At 36.2% G+C, this 20,901-nt stretch overlaps 1 protein-coding gene across 3 annotated transcripts; it reads right to left on the bottom strand.

Moving 5' to 3' along the window:
• Positions 1 to 1,273: 1,273 nt before the first annotated feature.
• LOC126473818 (gastrula zinc finger protein XlCGF8.2DB-like) lies at positions 1,274 to 8,560 on the bottom strand. Of its 3 annotated transcripts, none has more exons than XM_050101133.1 (2): positions 6,499 to 8,560; positions 1,274 to 1,757 (listed from the first exon to the last, which is right to left on the bottom strand). In XM_050101133.1, exons 1-2 carry the CDS (start codon positions 6,790 to 6,792, stop codon positions 1,752 to 1,754), a joined length of 300 nt encoding a protein of 99 aa, XP_049957090.1. In that variant the 5' UTR covers positions 6,793 to 8,560; the 3' UTR covers positions 1,274 to 1,751. The 3 variants fall into 3 exon arrangements, with proteins under 3 accessions (XP_049957090.1, XP_049957089.1, XP_049957091.1); XM_050101132.1 differs by having other exon boundaries at positions 6,488 to 7,172; XM_050101134.1 differs by lacking the exon at positions 6,499 to 8,560 and adding an exon at positions 4,519 to 4,687.
• Positions 8,561 to 20,901: the final 12,341 nt, after the last annotated feature.

Raw genomic sequence — 20,901 nt, 5'->3', positions numbered from 1 at the left:
ACAATATGTTCATCCTTTCAGGCCCTAACCAAGTATGGCCATTTGTATGACATTGAATATGGCCTTGCTGAACTCGTTCATGAAAATTCTGGGATCCAGACCAAAGCAAGCAGCAACATTGGGGAATGACAAAGCACACTGTTAATAAGTCACGATCCTACAGCTGCAGAATTCCACGATACACTGGCAGGCATTTTTCCTTCTTCCACAAGGCATAACACAATCTTCTTACAAACAAACAACAATACAACACAAATTCTGAATGACAAACCTGCTGTTTAATCCTTCCTTACACATAAAATGTAGATGGTGGTGTTCCCAGCGAAGTTGTGTCCTGAAATGTTAATCATTTGCACAGCCAAATAAGTAGTACACTTCAAACAAATTTCAAACATATTGCATGTTGTTTTCATGGTGTTCCCCTTTAACGGCCGGCAGTGTATACACGATATCTGCAATATTACTAGCTTGCTTTGCAGATTAAAATCTTAACCAAATGATCTGGTACGCATTTTATGTAGAATGTTGATTCAGCAAGAGATGAAGTGGGCTTTATTAGTGCAAACTTACTTGAGAAAGCGCTATTATTTCTTGTAGATGCACCAAAACAAATTAATGTATCAACAAATTTAGAATACATTTTCATGATATTATCTCAAAATAGATGTTCTATATAAAACAACATAATAGGAAGAGAATTAATAAAGAAAAACTTAATATACATTTACGTCCATACTCAGCAAACCACTGCCACATGCATGGCAGAGGGTACTTTCCATTGTACCAGTTATCAGAACTTTTACCTGTCCCATTCACATACTGAGTGCAGGAAGAATTACTGCATAAATGCCTTTGTGTGTGTTGTTATTAGTTTGATCTTGTCTTTTCAATTCCTACGGGAATGATATGTACTATATTCTAAGATTCACCCATAAAGTTGGTTCCTGAAACTTACTAATTAGGCTTTTGTGGGATAGCTTGTGTCTTTGATAGAAGTTAAGAGAATTAGTATTTACCAAAAATTAATTATAACTACAATAAAGAGGGTTGTAATGTTGGCAGCAAAGCAGCTTAAAAGCTGCATTCATCATATTTGTATAATAATGATCCTTGTGGTAGGTGATAGTTTTTTAAAACCTCAGAAAAGTGACAGACAAAATATACTCAGTTCATTTCAATTTGAGTTAGAAATAAATATCATATGAAAAAAAAAAAATAAAATAGATTTCAAAATTATTTTAATTTCTTTCATTCCAAACAGAATCATCACATTTGCAAACCTTCCTCAATACACCATCATTACAGCTAACAGCTCTCATGAGTTTTGTGTTAGTTGAGATAAGTAAACGCCACTAGAACCAGAGGTGGTTTTGTTATTTAAATTAAATAACTGTATCAGTTTTAATTACAGTTTATTGGTAAATAGCCAGTAAAATATACAATAGCATAATATATTACAAAAAAAAACTGGTTCATCTCTCACAAAAAATTTACTTGCTGTAAATTGTCAATCCTGTTATGCTTTTTCATGTGTTTAATCAAAGAAAATTTGTGTTTCATTTTTATGTGGCATACAGGACACTCAAATTGTGGTTCTACACCACATTCAAATCGAATGTGACGCATCAGGTTGTGTCGGCGGGTATAGGCATTGTGACAACGAGCACAAGTAAAACTTCTGGCTTTTACATCTGGATACCATTGCGAAATTCCTTGAAACAATACAGAGTCTCCTTCCAACAACTGTGGATTCACACCTGCAAAAGAAACATCATTAAGGGCAAATATGTTACTGACAGCTATCACTGGTACAGCCACACATAAAATTACAAAATATAAATAAATGCCCTGTATTTGTTACGCTATTAAATGTTTTATATATCAAGATGACATTTTTACTCGTTTCAGGGTCGATATATACAAGTACGGAACATAAGTTAATGCAAGGTATTATACAGGGTGTTTATAAATGAATATCGAGGTTTTAATGCTTTATAATATTTATTACATTAAACTTACAGTTATAAATGACATGTCAAATGAAAGAGCAACTCAAACAGTTTTACCAAGAACCTTATAAATATCAAGATAGTAACTGTTCCGAAAGAACAAATACCAATGATGACCATACAGCTTCTCTAGAAAGAAATGATAATTAATCAAAACCCTCAGCTGCCAAGAGGTGTTGTTGATATACCTCAACAGGGACAGCTGAAAATGTGTGCCCCAACCGAGACTTGAAACCAGGATCTCCTGCTTACATGGCAGACGCTCTATCCATCTGAGCCACCAAGGGCACAGAGGATAGTGTGACTGCAGGGACTTATCCCTTGCACACTTCCCATGAGACCCACATTCCCAACTGTCCACAACCTACATTTGTAATGTCCCTAAAGGATATTTGCCCAGTTTAGAGTCCCAGTTGGGGGCACACATTTTCAGCTGTCCCCATTGAGGTATATCAACACCACCTCATGGCAGCTGAGGGTTTCGATTAATTATCAAACCTTATAAATGTTCAATGTGAGCACCATTTGTCATATTGCACACATCAAGTCACTGTACCCACAAGCACTGGATAGGCCGCAAAGGTCCAATGACAGGGCTTGCTTTGCATGGCCTCCACATTCACCCAACATAACGTCATGCAATTTTGTCCTTTGGGGCTTTATCAAGGATCGTGTGTATGTGCCTCTGCTACCAGCAGACCTCCCTGAATTAAGAAACTGGATTGAAGCAGCTGTTGTTACAATCACTGAAGACACGCTTATCAACATTTGGGAATAACTCGGCTATAGACTTGATGTGTGCTGTGTGACAAATGGTGCTCATGTTGAACATTTATAAGGTTCTCGGTAAAACTGTTTGAGTTGCTGTTCCATTTGACATATCATTTATAATTTTAAGTTTAATACAATAAATATTATAAAGCACTAATCTCGATATTCATTTATAAACACCCTGTATATTCCAACAACATTTTTTAATTTTTTTTTCAGCACTGATATAGCACAGAAATATCATGCACTCAAAATAGGATATAGTTTGTCATTTAATTCCTACGAAAGATATAAACACTGAAGAAACGTACAGTTTCATTCCAACATTTTCTGAAGACTGAATGATAAACAAGGGACATTTTGTAACATTAGGTCTGAAGCTGCAGAAGTAAAATTTGTTTGAATGTCTTAACCCAAATATCAATACGCAGGTACCTCAAAGAAAATAAATTCAGGGCAGTTATTGAAATGTCTCAGAAATGATAATAAATGAAAACATTTACAATATAATGGAAATATAATATCTTGTTATTGATAGTTTGATGTCTTCATATTAAATTAATTAGTTTGCATTCTACTTTGAACACTATACACTTGTGAAGTGTTGTGGTAGGTACAGCTGCTGTGTTATAGCAATGGCAAAGGAAATAGTTGAGTATGTCATATGATTGGTATGTCACTATACTTGTCAAGGCCGTTTGCGTGATGGCTGAACACAATGATGGGCAAAACATGTGATGCCATTATATTTGATTCAAGAGAAATCAACAGTGTCTTACAGATGGCACACTCTGTCTTTAATGACATGCATGGGCAGGGCTTTCTCATGGCACCATACCGTGCTTGTACCATGAGTAGACGTGATTTGGGGTACGTCGCACCATTAAAATCAATTATCAATGTTGTCGGCAACAAAATGTTGATGGTTGGGTTTGCCATAAACTATTACAGATTGCTACAGCAGATATTTGGACAATAGTACAGAAAACTGCTTAAGCCTGGAAAACAACAAGGAGTGAGCAACCATAGCATTCAGAACCAACTTCTCACTATGATATACTGAAGCCATATTTCCCATATGCGTACCATCAGTTGTTTATGAGCACATTTTGAATATTGTATATGGACTGCAAATATGTCCAGCCAGCACAATGTTAGTGCACAGGTGTGTGTCTATGGGAGGGAGGGGGAGGTGGGGGGGGGGGGGGGGGGGACGGCACGTGCGCGCACAGATGTGCATGTGAGTGTGCTCTCTAGCTCATCAAAGAATTTCTTCTGAAAGCTAGCAAAGTTTTTGTGTGTGCCTGTTGCCAACCAATGCTTCTGCTGTTCGGGAAATTGTTTCCTCTACTCCTGAATTTTTTGCATATGTGAACTATAATTATAAGCCAATCACCTCTCTTGTTATTCATTCTACCAGCAACATCTACCATTCCATCTGGCATGCAATATCATAATCGACAGCATGCACATCTGAAACATTTGTCTTGCATAACTAACATGTTCTTGATCATTTCTGCCATTGTATAAGCCATAAATGCAATGTTCTCATGTTGTTTTGTATCATAAGGTCTCACCTACACATTTTATGAAATAATAACTTCTGCCACCAGATGAAGTGGACACTACTCATGTCAACTTACACAAGAAAGTGTGATTAGTTCACATTGATGAAAATAAAACGAAATATTCCATTTCTTTTTGAAATAGTCACATTGTTGCACAAAGAGACACTCACAGCCACAGCCAGAATCCATCCATTAATTGTGTTGAGAGGGATGTGGAAGCAATCTACATGACCAGTTTCTCAGAAGTTTAATTGGAAACATTTATCAGTGGATGCAAATCAGTTTTCTACCATGCTACACCTATAAAATCAGTTTAACCGAGGGTCAACAGCCTTGATCCAACCTGCAAGACAGGGTTAAATTTATCATTACTACAAACTTGATAATTAAAACCGAGTAGCTAACTACTTTCAGGAATATTCCGAGATCCAACCACTGGACTGGATTGTGTACATCACTAACAGTACATGCACCACAACCTCCAAGGAACTTCTGGTAATAAATTCCACAAAAAAAAGGGTAACAATTACAATCAACAGGTCGAAAATCACACAAATACACCATACTTCATATTCCGACACAAACAAATGTAGTTTTTTGGCTTCAATTACATGTTACTAAGTCTGTCTCATTCATAAACCCCCACCGTCCAGTTACCTAACTGCTCTACACTCTGGTACGATGTGTCTTCCTATCATGCAGTGCATGCTCACTATACTGGAACTCTCACCTAGAGAACTGGAAAATGACTAAGCATGATCCCAAGGAAGGGAAAGCACTTTTGAATTCTTGTATGCTTTCTGTATTTGGAAAATAGCCTTACTGATTTGAAAGATTTCCTAACTCCCAACTTCTGAAATGTTAGCCACTTTACATTACAAATGCTCCCCACAGGATAGAGGAATTACCTCCCACTGCCGGCTGAATCCTTTGTTTTGTGAGCTCCAAGCAGCTCCACAAAATTGTTTTACATCCAGGTCTTTCCACCAAACACACTCAGGAGCAAAAGCACAAAATTTCACTTGATATTTCATACTAATCATATTTCTCTCACAAGTGTTGCTTCATGGGAAAGTGTCTCAGAAGGTTATTTCGAACAGATGCTGGAAAACACCAGTCATTATAGGAAATTCGCTAGCTCTTCAGCCTGTGTAGAAGATTCCAAACCATCAACCTTAAGCTGGACAAAGTTGCCCCTACCCTACACACACAGACCCACACACGCACACCTTTTTGTGGCTACCAGAAACCAGTTCTGGCATTCACGGTGGCAAAGAGGATAACCCTACAGTTACATCCATGAACGATATACTACAGAATTAATTACAAAATATAGTACAGTTTGATATGATGTTCTCTTTTTAAAAATCTATTAAATTTGATAAAATAATATTACAGTATCAAGAGAGATAAACATAATGACAATAATGTTACTTTTGTGAAGTTCCAACATACTGATGGAGGAGAGAACCAGCAACTTAGTATTAATTTTTTCTAAATTTTCTTCCAATAGCTGACACAGGTGCATTAAAAACTGTGATGGATACTGGAAGAAAATAAAAAAAAGATAATGTTACTACTGAGTTACAGTTACAATGAAAAGTATTTTAATGTTGCCAGTGAAGGAACTGAAACATATCAAAAAGTAAGAAGCATGTTAAATGCCTTTGCCAGTATATTCAAGTTTGAATGAAGCAACACCAGTTTCAGACAATATTACAATGACATGTGAACAGCCATTATGATCAAAGAAAGGCAAAACCCTGAGAACAAAGTTTCAAAGATGCGTTCAGCTCTAATCAGTTTCTGGTTTAATAAAGATTTGACAAGAGTGATGGACAAAATAAATTCAATTCAGTTCATCATTCATCACAAGTGGGTATAATACAAAATAAAAACAACTTTGATTTTAATTCCTGCCATCCCAACGAAAATTATCACATTTGAAAAACTCTCAAGATGAAATTACTACAGTCAACAGCTGTTATGAGTCTTGACTAATTCACTACTATGATCACAGATGTTTTTGTTATTTAAATACAAAAAACTACAAACATTTTAAATGTCACTTTATTGGTAAATAGCTGACAAAATATACAGTTCAATAATATGTTAGGAGAAAACAAGGTCATCTCTTACAAAAAATTTACTTGCTGTAAATTTCTAATCCTGTTATGGTTTTTCATGTGTTTAATCATTGAAAATTTGTGCTTCATTTTTTTGTAGCATATGGGACATTCAAACTGTGGTTCTACACCGCATTCAAATCGGATGTGACGCATCAGGTTGTCTCGGCGAGTATAAGCATTGTGACAGCGGGCACAAGCAAAGCTTCTGGCTTTCACAACTGGGGACCACTGGGAAATTCCCCTAAACAGTACAGAATCTCCATCAAGCAGCTGTGGACTCACACCTGCAAAGGAAACAGCATTACTAGTGTACATGTAGTATGACACTCAGATGAATATAACTATTTTTAGGGCGGTGGGCTTTTAAAAGGTTTTACACATTGTGTCAACTTCTTTCTGGTTGTTTTTACATTATCATATCATAAGTCATCATGCACAAATTACGAAATGAGTTTCTTTACCATATCAGTTCAGTGCTCACAGATAAATATAAACAATGAAAATGCACACATCTTCACTGTGATATTTGCTGAATACCAAAAGATAAATAAAGAATGTAGAAGTCATATTCATTTTGAATGTTCTAACTGCATTATTAATCCACTGGTAACTGGAGGAACCAAAGACAACATGGCAGAAGGAATCATAAATCAAAATGTTTCAATGCAGAGGAGAATTTGATGCTTACAAAGAACAAAACTGGATCATAATGCATTGATATTTTTTTTCCTATTCAGCCTTTGTATTAACGTATTGTATTATAAATATCTTAAACAAACTGCATTACTTAGCAAACTACTGGTCACACAATGTACTCTGCCAGCAATGTCTAAGAGTTACAGAACATTGTGGCTTATACACTCAAAGATTTTCTGCATCACCCTTAATACCATATAACTCACCATTTCATGAGTTAATAGTTTTATTCATTTACATAATCCCCTTTGAAATGTGAGCAAAATATTTCTTGGTTTACTTGCTTCATCAGGTACGAGTGACAACTAAATTCTCATATATAATATATATCAGTCAGTCAAATTACATACTTGTGACATCATGCAACAGACAAGACATACATTTACATATGGTACCACAGACTAAATCAAACTCTGCAACGGAGTGTCACTAATAGCATCACTGGGACCAATGAAGAGGAAGAAAGCTGATGTTTACTCTGTGTCCTCTCAGTGCTTCGACTACATACTTCTTTGTAGCACCAAGAGTAATGTCATAGTTCTGATTAAAGCAGTTATTGCTCATTCTGAACTCAACAGCTCCCCACCTTCATGTTCTATAGGCTCCCTGACAATAGCCTTCATGGTGCAAAGTAAGTATAGTTAAACACCAACATGAAAGAAAAAAATAGTCTGAAACTAATCCTGCACATTCTATTAACAAATCAGGAATCATTAGCTTTATGTATTCCACTTATGTATAGCCTTTTGTGGTCCTTTGTATAACACAAGTTACATCATTTCAAATCACATTCGTTCAAAAAGTGTGCTGCATTTCATATGAATATACCGTATGTCTCATTTGACAAAAACTAGGGACTCACCACTTCAGTTATTAGCACCAAATGGAAAATTCTCTTGAGAAAACTGTGCAATATTACACGTGTGCAAAATGGTGCACTTACCTTCAGGAGGCAAAATTCCAAGTACTACCAACAGACACATTTAAAAGCAAGGGGGGGTGGTGGTGGTGGTGGTGGTGGTTGAGGTGGTAGAGAGAGGGGAAATATCTAGCTTTTATAACTGTTAGCTCCTTCCTCAGGAAGAAAAAAGTGATATGCTGAAGAAGGTTGGGAAAAGGGAGGAAGTCACTCAGACCTCAGGTTGTTAAGGACTCCAACTGTAATGAGTACAAAATTTATCTTCACTACTTTATTCAGGGTTTTGAGTTCTAGTCTGAAGCACAGTCTGAATCTGTCTGCAAGACGCAAAAGAGTGAAGTTGAAGAGTGAACAATATTCGTTATATGCTGCCTGCCATATTGTATACCAGTTTTCACTTCAGTTAGTAACAAGGCCTAAATAATCTGTTTCCATTCTTGCACTAATGAAAACACCATTACAGCAACTGTTAAAATGAATGCAAAAGTTAGTAACAAATTTATAAATTTATTACAAATTCTAGAAACATTGTGTGACTGTTATAGGAGAACAACACCATTCTTTAAAATTCTGCACAAAATAAAGTGGCTTTTAAATTTTGTTTTAATTTTTTTGTATCTTGCATCATATTCATGCAATGTAAATACACAGTAGGCCTACTTCTAGCAAAAAACAACTTTTATTTACATGTTTTGGTTTAATATTGACTTGTTTGATAATTTTTCTAGGTAAAAATTAGTTTCTTTAAATCAGAGTTATTTTTATAATTATCAGTCTCTGATGTAGGTTTTTCACATTTAAAGATTAATGTCTGATTTGGATCACACACACACAAAATGAATCTCAAATGATGAGGTCATTTATTTGCAGCACAGATGTAGCTACTACTCCTATATAATATTTTTGAGATCTGCTTTCTCACCTAAATTCTATACTTTTTTATGCAGCAGCTACATAATATACATATCAGATGGAACAATAAAAGAACAGAAAAAGATGAATTAGTTTTGAAATGGTCTGCTAATGTTCAAGAGAATATAAGACAATAAAACTTCTTTATTTAGCCAGTTTACAAATGTCTCAACAAAAGTTTCTCCGTCAATCATATTCTGCTTTTCTTTTATACTAAGATATCATTGAAAATGTTTCCTCATATGCATAATAAGATTGTGCTTGTGCCGTGCTTTCTTGTGGCATACAGTGCACTCAAACTGGGGTTCCACTCCACATTCAAAGCGCTGATGGCGCCGCAGATTATCTTGACGCGTGTACGTATTGCAGCAACGGTTACACGTGAAAGATCCTCTCCTATGTATCCCCTGCATCCGATGACGTTGGCCATAAAACTGTTGGTATGACCTTTCATGTTTATGTGGCAGCACAGTGTCCCAGCCTGAAAGAAAAATGTAACGATTTTGGAAATGAAACAATCAAAATGAATTTAAAAATTAATAATAATGGGAATGTATACAAAGAATTCATGTCAAATACATGTTAATACATTCTTTCTTGAAGAAATGCATTCTTGAAGGCAGTATCAGTGAGAGTGTTTCAACCAAAATTAAGTTTATATATCTGTATGATTTAAGAGTCCAGTTTTGTACAAAGGCTACTTCTTACCTTGTTCTGCATTGGGACTGGAGTAAAATGTTCAAATAAAAATTTTAAAAATTTAAAACTATATATAAAAGAATGGAAATTTCAGGTAGAAATACCAACAATGTAGGAAAAGACAGATTGCTACTTACTGTAAAGAAGACATATTAAGTTGCAGACAGGCACAAGTAAATGACATAAAAATTCTGGCCACAGCCTTTGTCAGTATAAGAAAGACACACACTATTTATACACACAAGCAAGCACACCTCATGCACACATGACTGCCAACTCCAGCATCTCGGGCTTGCTTGTGTGTATGAATGGTGTGTGTGTGTGTCTCTTTTATTGATGAAGGCTGCGGCTGAAAGATTTGCTAAGCGTCTTTTGATTGTGCCTGTCTGCAACTTAAAGTGTCTTCTTTACGGTAAGTAGCAATCAAACTTCTCCTACAATGCTAAAAGATCATATAAGAACTTTTGGTTTCTGTCAACTAGTCATCCCAAGGAAACAGTTAACATACTTGGTATGTGATACAGGCTATTAGTAGTAGACTCTTTGAACTTAAACTCTGTGTATTTTCTATGAACCCAGAATGTTTGGATATGACTTATTTCATATTATATGTATGAGGAAATGAATATTAATGATTTTCATATTAAAATGAAAGAAACTCATTCTAAGTTGTTAAAAATGTAAAGGTCATATGACATTACTGGTGGGAATATTCTCCCAGGTTCAGCTACCTACAATGGAGATATTTCCTTTGTACAACCATTTCTTTATAATTTTCTTTTGTTTCAGAACTACTAGTGATACATAGTAAGTGCCTTCTGTGATGAGTGTGTGCAGAGTGTAGTCAGTAGTGTCATGTTTGTACAGTTTTGATGACGAAAGAGGTGTAGGATGGTGAAACTTAATGCCAGCACATGACACACTACTCCTGAATAATACCACAGGGGAGGGGGCTTCATGTTTAATATCTCAGTCCAATGGCAGGATAACTATCAACAATGCCACATATCCAGATTAATTGAGACACTGTTAAGGAGTTAAAAATTTACTACAGGACGCGGGTGCAAACTCTGATGGTTAAGATCTTCATGCTACATCATCTCCAAATACCACTTGTGAACATTTTTTCAGCACTGGGATTTGAACTGGCTTCCACCATGAATTGTATAAAAGTATGAAAGCATGAGTTAGTGGCTTTGACTATGCTGAACTCTAAACTCTTGATCAGCAAAGATAAGGGTTGCTGTTACTAAACCGGAAGCAACAGTACTCAAATCTCAATGACTTCTTCTCAATGACTTCTTCTTCTTTTTTGTCTGAATCTCTCCTTTACCATTTCCAATTCATTGTGTCCCTTTCCCTATCATAGAAGGTATAATTATTAGTGTTTTGGAACCTACCCCTTCTGTATGTCTGTCACTGCTCTGGTTGTTCCTTTCATGTCTTAAACTATATCACCTATAATTTGAAGAATTTTTTTTTATCTATTTCCTGGCATTATACCTATATATTTGGTATTGTTTATTTTGTTATTGCTTAACATCTGAATGATACTCAACCATATTGACTTCAATCCAAAGTAGGTGAAGGTTTATATTCTCCTTCTTCATTTTCAAGTTACAGAATGAGTGACCGAATTTGAATGTCTCTTTTTTTTTCTCTTGGAAATGTTTCATATAATGGAGTTAAACAAACTACAGCCACAGATAAAAATATACAAAAAATCACAATATTCATTTATTATATCAATATCTAGGCCACAACGCCTTTCCTTACTTATAACTACCATAAGAAGACCTACATGGAATCCAGCACTTACAAATAGTGAAAACTGTAACACCATGGAAATATACACACACGATCACCACCAGTTTGTATTTGTCAGAGGAAAAGAGAATAAATAAACTGCAGGCACCTAAATTAAACTGTGGCAGCAATGGATGGGAGAGGAAAGGAAAGAGTAATGCAGTATAAGAGAATATGGGGAAGGGAATGGGAAGATAAAGATGCTGCAACTGACTCAGTAATGAAAAGAGAGAAATTTGTAGGGGAAAGAAGAAGTGAGCCTCTGACATGGAGAAATGGATATACATTATGGAGCTGACAGACAGATAATCAATTGTGCAGGGGGTGCAGGGTAGCTTGTTCCAAAGATGGACGGCATCAACAGAGATGAAGTTTGAAAATGTTTTTGTTTTATGGATGAGTACAACTAGGATACTAGATGACTAAGATCTTGGGCAGCAATCATGACAGTATGATAGCTACTTGATACTGATAAGAGGTATTAAGAAGTTGATGAAGCAGACATGGTGAATGATAGTCATTTTACTTGTCTGACTGTAACCATCTTAAGTGGGCATACAAGATACAAGATACTAATATAGTCAACAAGGCAGGTGCACTGTACACATGTTAGCTAGTTCTATCTGTCTAGGATTTTTTACTACTTGTGTCATGTTGGGTTACATAACGCTGAATGATGATTGATTAAATAGGTATAATGCTTCACAACATAAGCAGATAATAAGAAAGTGTACACTGACATTTTGCATGAATAATTTACTACGGAGAAGCTTTGGGGGGTGCAGTATTGTTAAAATTTATGTTGTTGTGGTCTTCAGTCCTGAGACTGGTTTGATGCAGCTCTCCATGCTACTCTATCCTGTGCAAGCTTCTTCATCTCCCAGTACCTACTGCAACCTACATCCTTCTGAATCTGCTTAGTGTATTCATCTCTTGGTCTCCCTCTATGATTTTTACCCTCCACGCTGCCCTCCAATACTAAATTGGTTAAACATTAACCAAATGCAAATATTAATTTTTTGTGATACTTTCGGACTGCTTTTAAGTATGTGAGGTGTGTCTCATTGATTAGCTGGCAGAGTAGCTCAGCATGTCCAGCCACCCTCTATAACAAAAACTGGAGTAAAATTTTCAGCACAGGAACTTAAGAGATGTCATGTGACATCTGCACAGAAGTGCAGGAAAAAAAAAAAAAAAAGGGTCGGGGTGGGGGGTGGGGTGGGGGGGGGGAGGGGGGGAGGAGGGGGGGGGGATATGGTTATGTGCCAGACTACAGATCCAAAGGTCTTTGGTTCAATCTCCCATCACTCCTGAGACGTTTGGTTGTCATGTCACTTCTTCTGGCCATACTTGTTAACATAAAAACGCCAAGTTGCATCATGGTTTGGAATCAATATTAAACTGAAGGCTGGTGACAGTTCTATATTAAAAAGTATCAGACTCATTTTGTGAGCTGATTTGTCTCTTCAGATGGGATATGTTCTATAACTTTATACCATCAATAAAACAGCAATCAAAGTCCCCAGAATGAGATTTTCACTCTGCAGCGGAGTGTGCGCTGATATGAAACTTCCTGGCAGATTAAAACTGTGTGCCCACCGAGACTCGAACTCGGGACCTTTGCCTTTTGCGGGCAAGTGCTCTACCATCTGAGCTACTGAAGCACAACTCACGCCCGGTACTCACAGCTTTACTTCTGCCAGTATCTCATCTCCTACCTTCCAAACTTTACAGAAGCTCTCCTGCGAACCTTGCAAAACTAGCACTCCTGAAAGAAAGGATACTGCGGAGACATGGCTTAGCCACAGCCTGGGGGATGTTTCCAGAAAGAGATTTTCACTCTGCAGTGGAGTGTGCGCTGATATGAAACTTCCTGGCGGATTAAAACTGTGTGCCCGAGCGAGACTCGAACTCGGGACCTTTGCCTTTCGCGGGCAAGTGCTCTAAAATCTGAGTTACCGAAGCACGACTCACGCCCTTGTACTCACAGCTTTACTTCTGCCAGTATCATTCTGGAAACATCCCCCAGGCTGTGGCTAAGCCATGTCTCCGCAGTATCCTTTCTTTCAGGAGTGCTAGTTCTGCAAGGTTCGCAGGAGAGCTTCTGCAAAGTTTGGAAGGTAGGAGATGAGATACTGGCAGAAGTAAAGCTGTGAGTACCGGGCATGAGTCGTGCTTCGGTAGCTCAGATGGTAGAGCACTTGCCCGCGAAAGGCAAAGGTCCCGAGTTCGAGTCTCAGTCGGGCACACAGTTTTAATCTGCCAGGAAGTTTCAGCAATCAAAGTAATAGGTGCAAGCAGGTTCTGTGTACCAAAAAACTGAAGTTGACTGCACCTGTATTTTTATGGGTGCAAAAGAGATTCATTATCTTATGGGGTACAACAATAACCAGTAAACATATCCAAGTTTTCTAACGGAACTGGGATAGAAAATATGTGAGAAATTGTATAGATTGCAAGAGAAAGGGAGGGATACTGTATCAGAACAATGTGCGTCTGCCCACTCAGGCTATCTGTTAATTGAAAGCTGAGCAAGTTGAAGTGTGAACTGTTGGAACATCTCTGTAAACATATTCTGCAAACTACTATTGAGTACTTGGCAGAAGATTCTTCACATTATACTACATATTAGGGTTTCTGCTCTCTTTCCATTCACATACAGAGCACAGGAGGGATGACTGTTTAAATGTGCGGTGTAATTATCTAATCTTGTATTTGCAGTCCCTTTGGAAGCAATATATATGGGGCTGTAATATACTTCTAGATTTTTCACTTAATATTGTTTCTTGCACTCCAAAAGTAGGCTTTTGCAGGACACTGTAATCATAAAATACAACATTTCCGTGTTTTGTGAAGTGGATAATTTTACATTTCCATACATTTGAAACAAGCTGCCAATCTTTGGAATACTTTCAAACCCTGTCAAGATCTGACTGAATATTTGTGCAACTACTTTCAGATATAACTTCATTACAGATACCTGAATCAACTGAGGAAAGTATGAAGTTACAATTAATATTGGCAGCCACATAATCAACATACCACACGGCACATATTCCTGTGGCATTCCAGAAGTTATTTCTATATCTGACAGTGGCTCTCCATCCAAGATAATATGCTTAGTCTTTACCACCAACAAATCATCAATCGTCATATGTATACCACGTATGATCATACTTTCTTACTGCAAGGGAGGCTAATGCAACATCTGAAGACATGAGCACATGGTTCAGGCAAATGAATTATTAATATTTGATAAGACACAGTAACACAAGTCAGTTCTTCTCCTACAACTCGGCAAAAGTAATATTTTGTGCAGCTTGCCCAGCCAGTCTGATTGACATTTAAATTTTTTTAAATTTTATTTTTCATTTTAATAATCTCCTGCAATGTTCAAGAACAACTGATTGTGGCCTGCATTCAGAGTAGGATTGTCACATCAGTGAAGGCAATTTGTTCCTGTTTAATGAAATCTGCTGAAAATATGCCCACTATGAGCTCACTGTGGGTAGCCAACAGGCACAGTAGAACAGAAATCACATGCTGGCTGATGGCCACTGACTGGAGCATTGGTTTCATGCTGGACTCACTCTTTGGTCACAGCTTTCAACTAGAAATGATGTGATACCTTTCCTACTCCTTTTTTCTCAGAGTGTTCCGACACTGAAATTAACATCATCTTATGACTGCCATGACTGCCTAACAGCTTCACAAACCACCCTGAGTAAGCTCACTTGTATTCTGAAACAGGAAAAAAGAAAACTTCCTTTTTCTTAATGAAAGCCCATGCCTTATATTTCAATGGCTCATAAAGTATGGTCACATCTTGTTTATCCTGACCAGGGCACACCTGTGGCCGTATAAGTAAAACAATGAAATACAAGAACCAGACAATTATAATTTTTTGTTCTTTATATAAATCACAGCCTTAAATGGAAGCTTAGTGCAGCTACATTAAATTTCACATACTATCTACCTACTATATGTGATTTGGAAATGAAAGTACAAATTCTGTATATTTCCATTCATTAATAAGTTAGAGAGTCATTTTTAGGGGGAAAAACTTCCAGGGACAGTATTTTCAGGACTTATAAGCATGTGAATATGATGTTAGTTTTAGAAAATCATGCAGTAACCTCTGACTTAATGTCAGTACAAAATGGAGTCTGTAACTAATACTAGCATTCTAATAGAACAATATTTCACTACGTTAGGCGATTTCATTGTACTTTATTCAAATAAAATGTACATCCTTGACTTCTTCCTCCATCCCAGAAGACCTTCACCACAAGACTGCCACAAGATTGATACAATGTAAGTGCTAGAATGTAATGTATTTACTGAGACTATATTTTTAAAAATCAAATCTGATGTAGTCACAATAATGCCAGGAAATTTCTGGGATCTTATTTTATGTCAGAATTGAGATGTGGTCTGTAAATAAAACTAAATGGATATCAGTTGTAAGTGGTAGATCAATAATGTAAAACAGACACAGATATGGCCCAATATTAAATCGTCTCTGACTCTTTGCAATTCCCAGTCACTGGAGCAATTTCTTGTATTTTATGTTACAATTACTCTTATAGCTTCACACTTCAACTATATGCTTAATCAATGAGCATCAGTGTCTCTGACACTAAACCTCTTTAGATTACAAGCAACTGGTGGTTTTCTCAGGTCATAAGAAGTATATAAAAAGGAGTATGAGCAACAGTAACTCAACAAAGTTTAATGAAGTCCTCACACTTATTTTTATGAGCTATTTCTTAACATTGTCACAGACAAACCTCTTCTAATATTTGATCTTAGTCAGTACTTGAAATGTGCCAGATCTCACCAGAAATGACCTATTCCTGGAATCGTCATGAGTCAGGCTTCTCCAGAAGCAGTACACTTTCCACAAGTGCATTATTCTGAAAATGCTCTTAACTGCCTCGTATAAAACTGTTCACTGATCGATCACAAATTAGTGCTGGGAGTTACTGCCAATTGCTGTATAATGAATTGTCTATAGGCTGAAAAATCTACTTTGGTTACCAAAGTACATCATGTTAATACAACTGAATTTTAAATCACTACTATGAGCACTGTAATATCCTTCCATTATTTCTAAAAAAAAAAGTATAAACCATTTGTTATAAAATTTCATGTCCAGCAAACTTATTTAAATATTTGCACACTGTTGTAATAGCAACATAAATTACATTAACATTAGCATGTGAAGGGCCCCACAGTGATAACACCAAATCACATTGGCATCCGCAATGTCAACTCATATGATTACCTACATGTTGTGTGACTTTCAGGCTCTCGTATTAGGAAAACTACGTTAGGCGATTTCATTGTACTTTATTCAAATAAAATGTACATCCTTGACTTCTTCCTCCATCCCAGAAGACCTTCACCACAAGACTGCCACAAGATTGATACAATGTAAGTGCTAGAATGTAATGTATTTACTGAGACTATATTTTTAAAAATCAAATCTGATGTAGTCACAATAATGCCAGGAAATTTCTGGGATCTTATTTTATGTCAGAATTGAGATGTGGTCTGTAAATAAAACTAAATGGATATCAGTTGTAAGTGGTAGATCAATAATGTAAAACAGACACAGATATGGCCCAATATTAAATCGTCTCTGACTCTTTGCAATTCCCAGTCACTGGAGCAATTTCTTGTATTTTATGTTACAATTACTCTTATAGCTTCACACTTCAACTATATGCTTAATCAATGAGCATCAGTGTCTCTGACACTAAACCTCTTTAGATTACAAGCAACTGGTGGTTTTCTCAGGTCATAAGAAGTATATAAAAAGGAGTATGGGCAACAGTAACTCAACAAAGTTTAATGAAGTCCTCACACTTATTTTTATGAGCTATTTCTTAACATTGTCACAGACAAACCTCTTCTAATATTTGATCTTAGTCAGTACTTGAAATGTGCCAGATCTCACCAGAAATGACCTATTCCTGGAATCGTCATGAGTCAGGCTTCTCCAGAAGCAGTACACTTTCCACAAGTGCATTATTCTGAAAATGCTCTTAACTGCCTCGTATAAAACTGTTCACTGATCGATCACAAATTAGTGCTGGGAGTTACTGCCAATTGCTGTATAATGAATTGTCTATAGGCTGAAAAATCTACTTTGGTTACCAAAGTACATCATGTTAATACAACTGAATTTTAAATCACTACTATGAGCACTGTAATATCCTTCCATTATTTCTAAAAAAAAAAAGTATAAACCATTTGTTATAAAATTTCATGTCCAGCAAACTTATTTAAATATTTGCACACTGTTGTAATAGCAACATAAATTACATTAACATTAGCATGTGAAGGGCCCCACAGTGATAACACCAAATCACATTGGCATCCGCAATGTCAACTCATATGATTACCTACATGTTGTGTGACTTTCAGGCTCTCGTATTAGGAAAACATGGAGCATATAATATACAGAAATGTTAAACTGTTTACTTTTGGTACTTACTCCACTTGTATGTTCAACATTTTCCATTGTTTCACAGGAAATAACAGAAGATTTTTTTTAAATGTGTTTATCTGTGAAACTTCAATTCAAATCTGTATTCTGATACAGTAGTAAATGAAGCAAACAGCACATGTGAAACTGGAAATTTTAAAAGTGTAGTAAAAAAATCATATATAGAAAGCAACAAACCATATTCAATATTTACACAGTAAAGGTTGTCTCAGAATTCAAAGTATTTCAGTGTGTCACAATCCTAACTGATTACATATGGGAAAACTCAAAAAATATCAATAAAATACATAAACAGTAGTAACATGGAGCACAAATTTTCACAGTTTTCTCAGGTGTCGATACTCTTCCTCGCTTATGTTTTGTCTGCTTATGCAGTATTCTGAGTGAATGTTCACATATTTTGCACATTTATATTTCCAGGCTCTCTCCTTTAGTTATAAGTGAAGGAACTGTCACTTTCTGAGATAAGAGATTCACAACCACACAGTCTACATCAATATTTTACATTTTAGCCCACAGTTTTGTTCCCCCTGTTTATCACAGAGTGGAGCTACATTTATAGTTATCTTGTATGTATGTGCATGGCACATTACGGCAATAAATGCTCACACATTAGTGATAAAGAATTTTGAAGAGATAAAGTAGAAATTTTCATATCAAATAGAAAACAAAGATAGCTGCCATGGGACATATTGGAAAGAACATTCATATTAGTGGCAAATATATAGAAATGTGTGAATGCAATTAAATCATCACATAGCTGATTATTATTTACAGTTACACTTGAGTGTAGTACATCACAACTGTGGTTGTAGTGTAAGTAATAGATTTCCAACAGTTGCTAGATTTCTTGATAGACATTATGTCTGCTGTTATGAAATAATCTTGAATGAAATTTAGGATGATTCCAAGGCTCTGGAAAAAAAATGGATTGTTGAAAAGATAAACTTTTACACAGTAGAAAAAGTCAATAATTTGTTACCACCTCAAAGAAATGACTTCCAGTGCCTGGAAGTAACTCATCTCTCATCTCTTCGAATATGAATACACTCATCTAAAACGAGTATACCTACCTTCGAGCCTCCGTCATACGAAGTTTCCTTCCATCCATACATGTATTTCTGCCCGCAGACAAAAACACACTAAAATATTTACTTATTCTTGAACAAAATATGGCTGAGAAAAATGTTTCAACTTTAAGCTGCTTTAGTGACCATTTTATTTATTTACTTATTTATCTATTTATTGCTTATTTAGCCCTCTCTTACATCTGACCAGGAATAACGCATACAAGAAACTGTTACATAGTAATCACAATAATAATAAATTACATTATTAATTAAAATAATAATTGCCAGTAAGCAATAATAATAGTAACACAAAAGATGATGATAACATAACAAAGGAATTAAGAATGATATCAAATAGTTACAACATAACAAACTCAATAATAATAATTCTCAATATTAACAAAAAGAAATTATTTGCAATAATAAAAGTAGTAACACTAACAATAATAATAAAATAATGGTGGCATTAAGAATGATATTAATAACTTTAGCACTTTTGAGACCTTGTCTGGTACTAGAAGAAGTGGAAGAGATATGAAGAATTAGAAGACTGGAATAAAAGTGACAATGGCTACTAGGAAAGAAGAGAATTTCAACAGAGAATTGTATAGACAAGGAAAGGAAAGTGGGGGGGAGGGAGGGTTGATGGCTGTGAGCTATGAGAACAGATAGCTATTGTGATGGAAGGATTTTAATTTCTCTAATATTTTGAGGAAGATTTTTCAAACTCAAGTTCCTGATACAGAAAACGATTTAGAGAACATGGCAGTGTTGTGTAGTGGTACAGAGAGGACTTTACTTTGTTGAGAAATAGTATTTCTCCTGTGTTGCTCAGATAATAGAGTAAGGCTTGAAGATAAGTAGGAAGAAAGGCAATGATTGAGAACATGATACAGCAAACACAGGCTATGATAATCTTTATGCCTATCAGCATGTAGCCATGGTAGGGGTTCATAGGCAGGATGATACTGTTGAAATTCGTACATCACAAATGTATCATACATAAGCATTCATCACCAGTTCCAGGTGACGTGAGCTCTCATAAGTCCTTGGAGATTAGGATCACCAAAATAAAAGATGGGGGATATTAATGACTCTACGAGTTTCTTTTTATGCTCGAGAGGAAATTCTTTTTTATATTTCTGCAATGAATAAAGTGATGCTAACACCTTACAGATTGGAGTTGTATGTTCAGTTCAGTCTAATTGATAGTCCAAAATTATCTTCAGATTCTTTGCAGAAGAAGAAAAGGTGATTTTTGGGCTGTTTAGGATTAAGGGTGGAGGAGATTATCTGAATTGAGAAGCAATAAGTCTTTTGCGCGAGTGGCTAAGATTGCTTGCGTTCTAGATGGGTTAAGTTTCAAAACTATATTCTGTGCCCACTCTGATAAAAATGGCTGTGCACAGATATCTTGGGTTTGCACTTAGGTATATGATTCACAACCCTCGAGTGTGGATTCAAAGCTAGAGAGCTGTTCAGCTTTGAGTGGATTGTATATTACACAACAAGACACTTTCTGTTGAGAGGTTTAATTTCAATGAACATACATTTAAGCTGTTTGCACTCAGTTTTAGGTATGAGCACAACATTGGGGATTAAGTTTGCATGTGTGTAAGCAGACAAACCGTCCCCTCTTCTGTTATATCTGTTATTTCTCAGAAGCACATAGCCATCGAGACTCAGCTTAAGCCACATCTCCAACAGTTGTATCACATAAAAGCTGAGGTCCTGAATATTCATCTGAACTCCATCTAATGGGTTGGTAATGAGTCCACATTTCCATGCATGAATTGTGGCATCCAGTT

Source organism: Schistocerca serialis, chromosome 4 (assembly GCF_023864345.2).
Source record: "Schistocerca serialis cubense isolate TAMUIC-IGC-003099 chromosome 4, iqSchSeri2.2, whole genome shotgun sequence".
NCBI lineage: Eukaryota > Metazoa > Arthropoda > Insecta > Orthoptera > Acrididae > Schistocerca > Schistocerca serialis.
Note: the sequence above shows the minus strand (reverse complement) of the source record. Positions and strands in the feature narration are given on the sequence as shown.

Bases quoted from the DNA above. Each gene is read 5' to 3' on its own strand.
- LOC126473818 (XM_050101132.1), bottom strand. From the start codon at position 6,792: ATGTACACTAGTAATGCTGTTTCCTTTGCAGGTGTGAGTCCACAGCTG. The intron at 1,758-6,487 runs GTAAGAGATGAC...TTTCTTTTGCAG, and splicing joins TTACAGCAAGTAAATTTTTT to GTGTGAATCCACAGTTGTTG.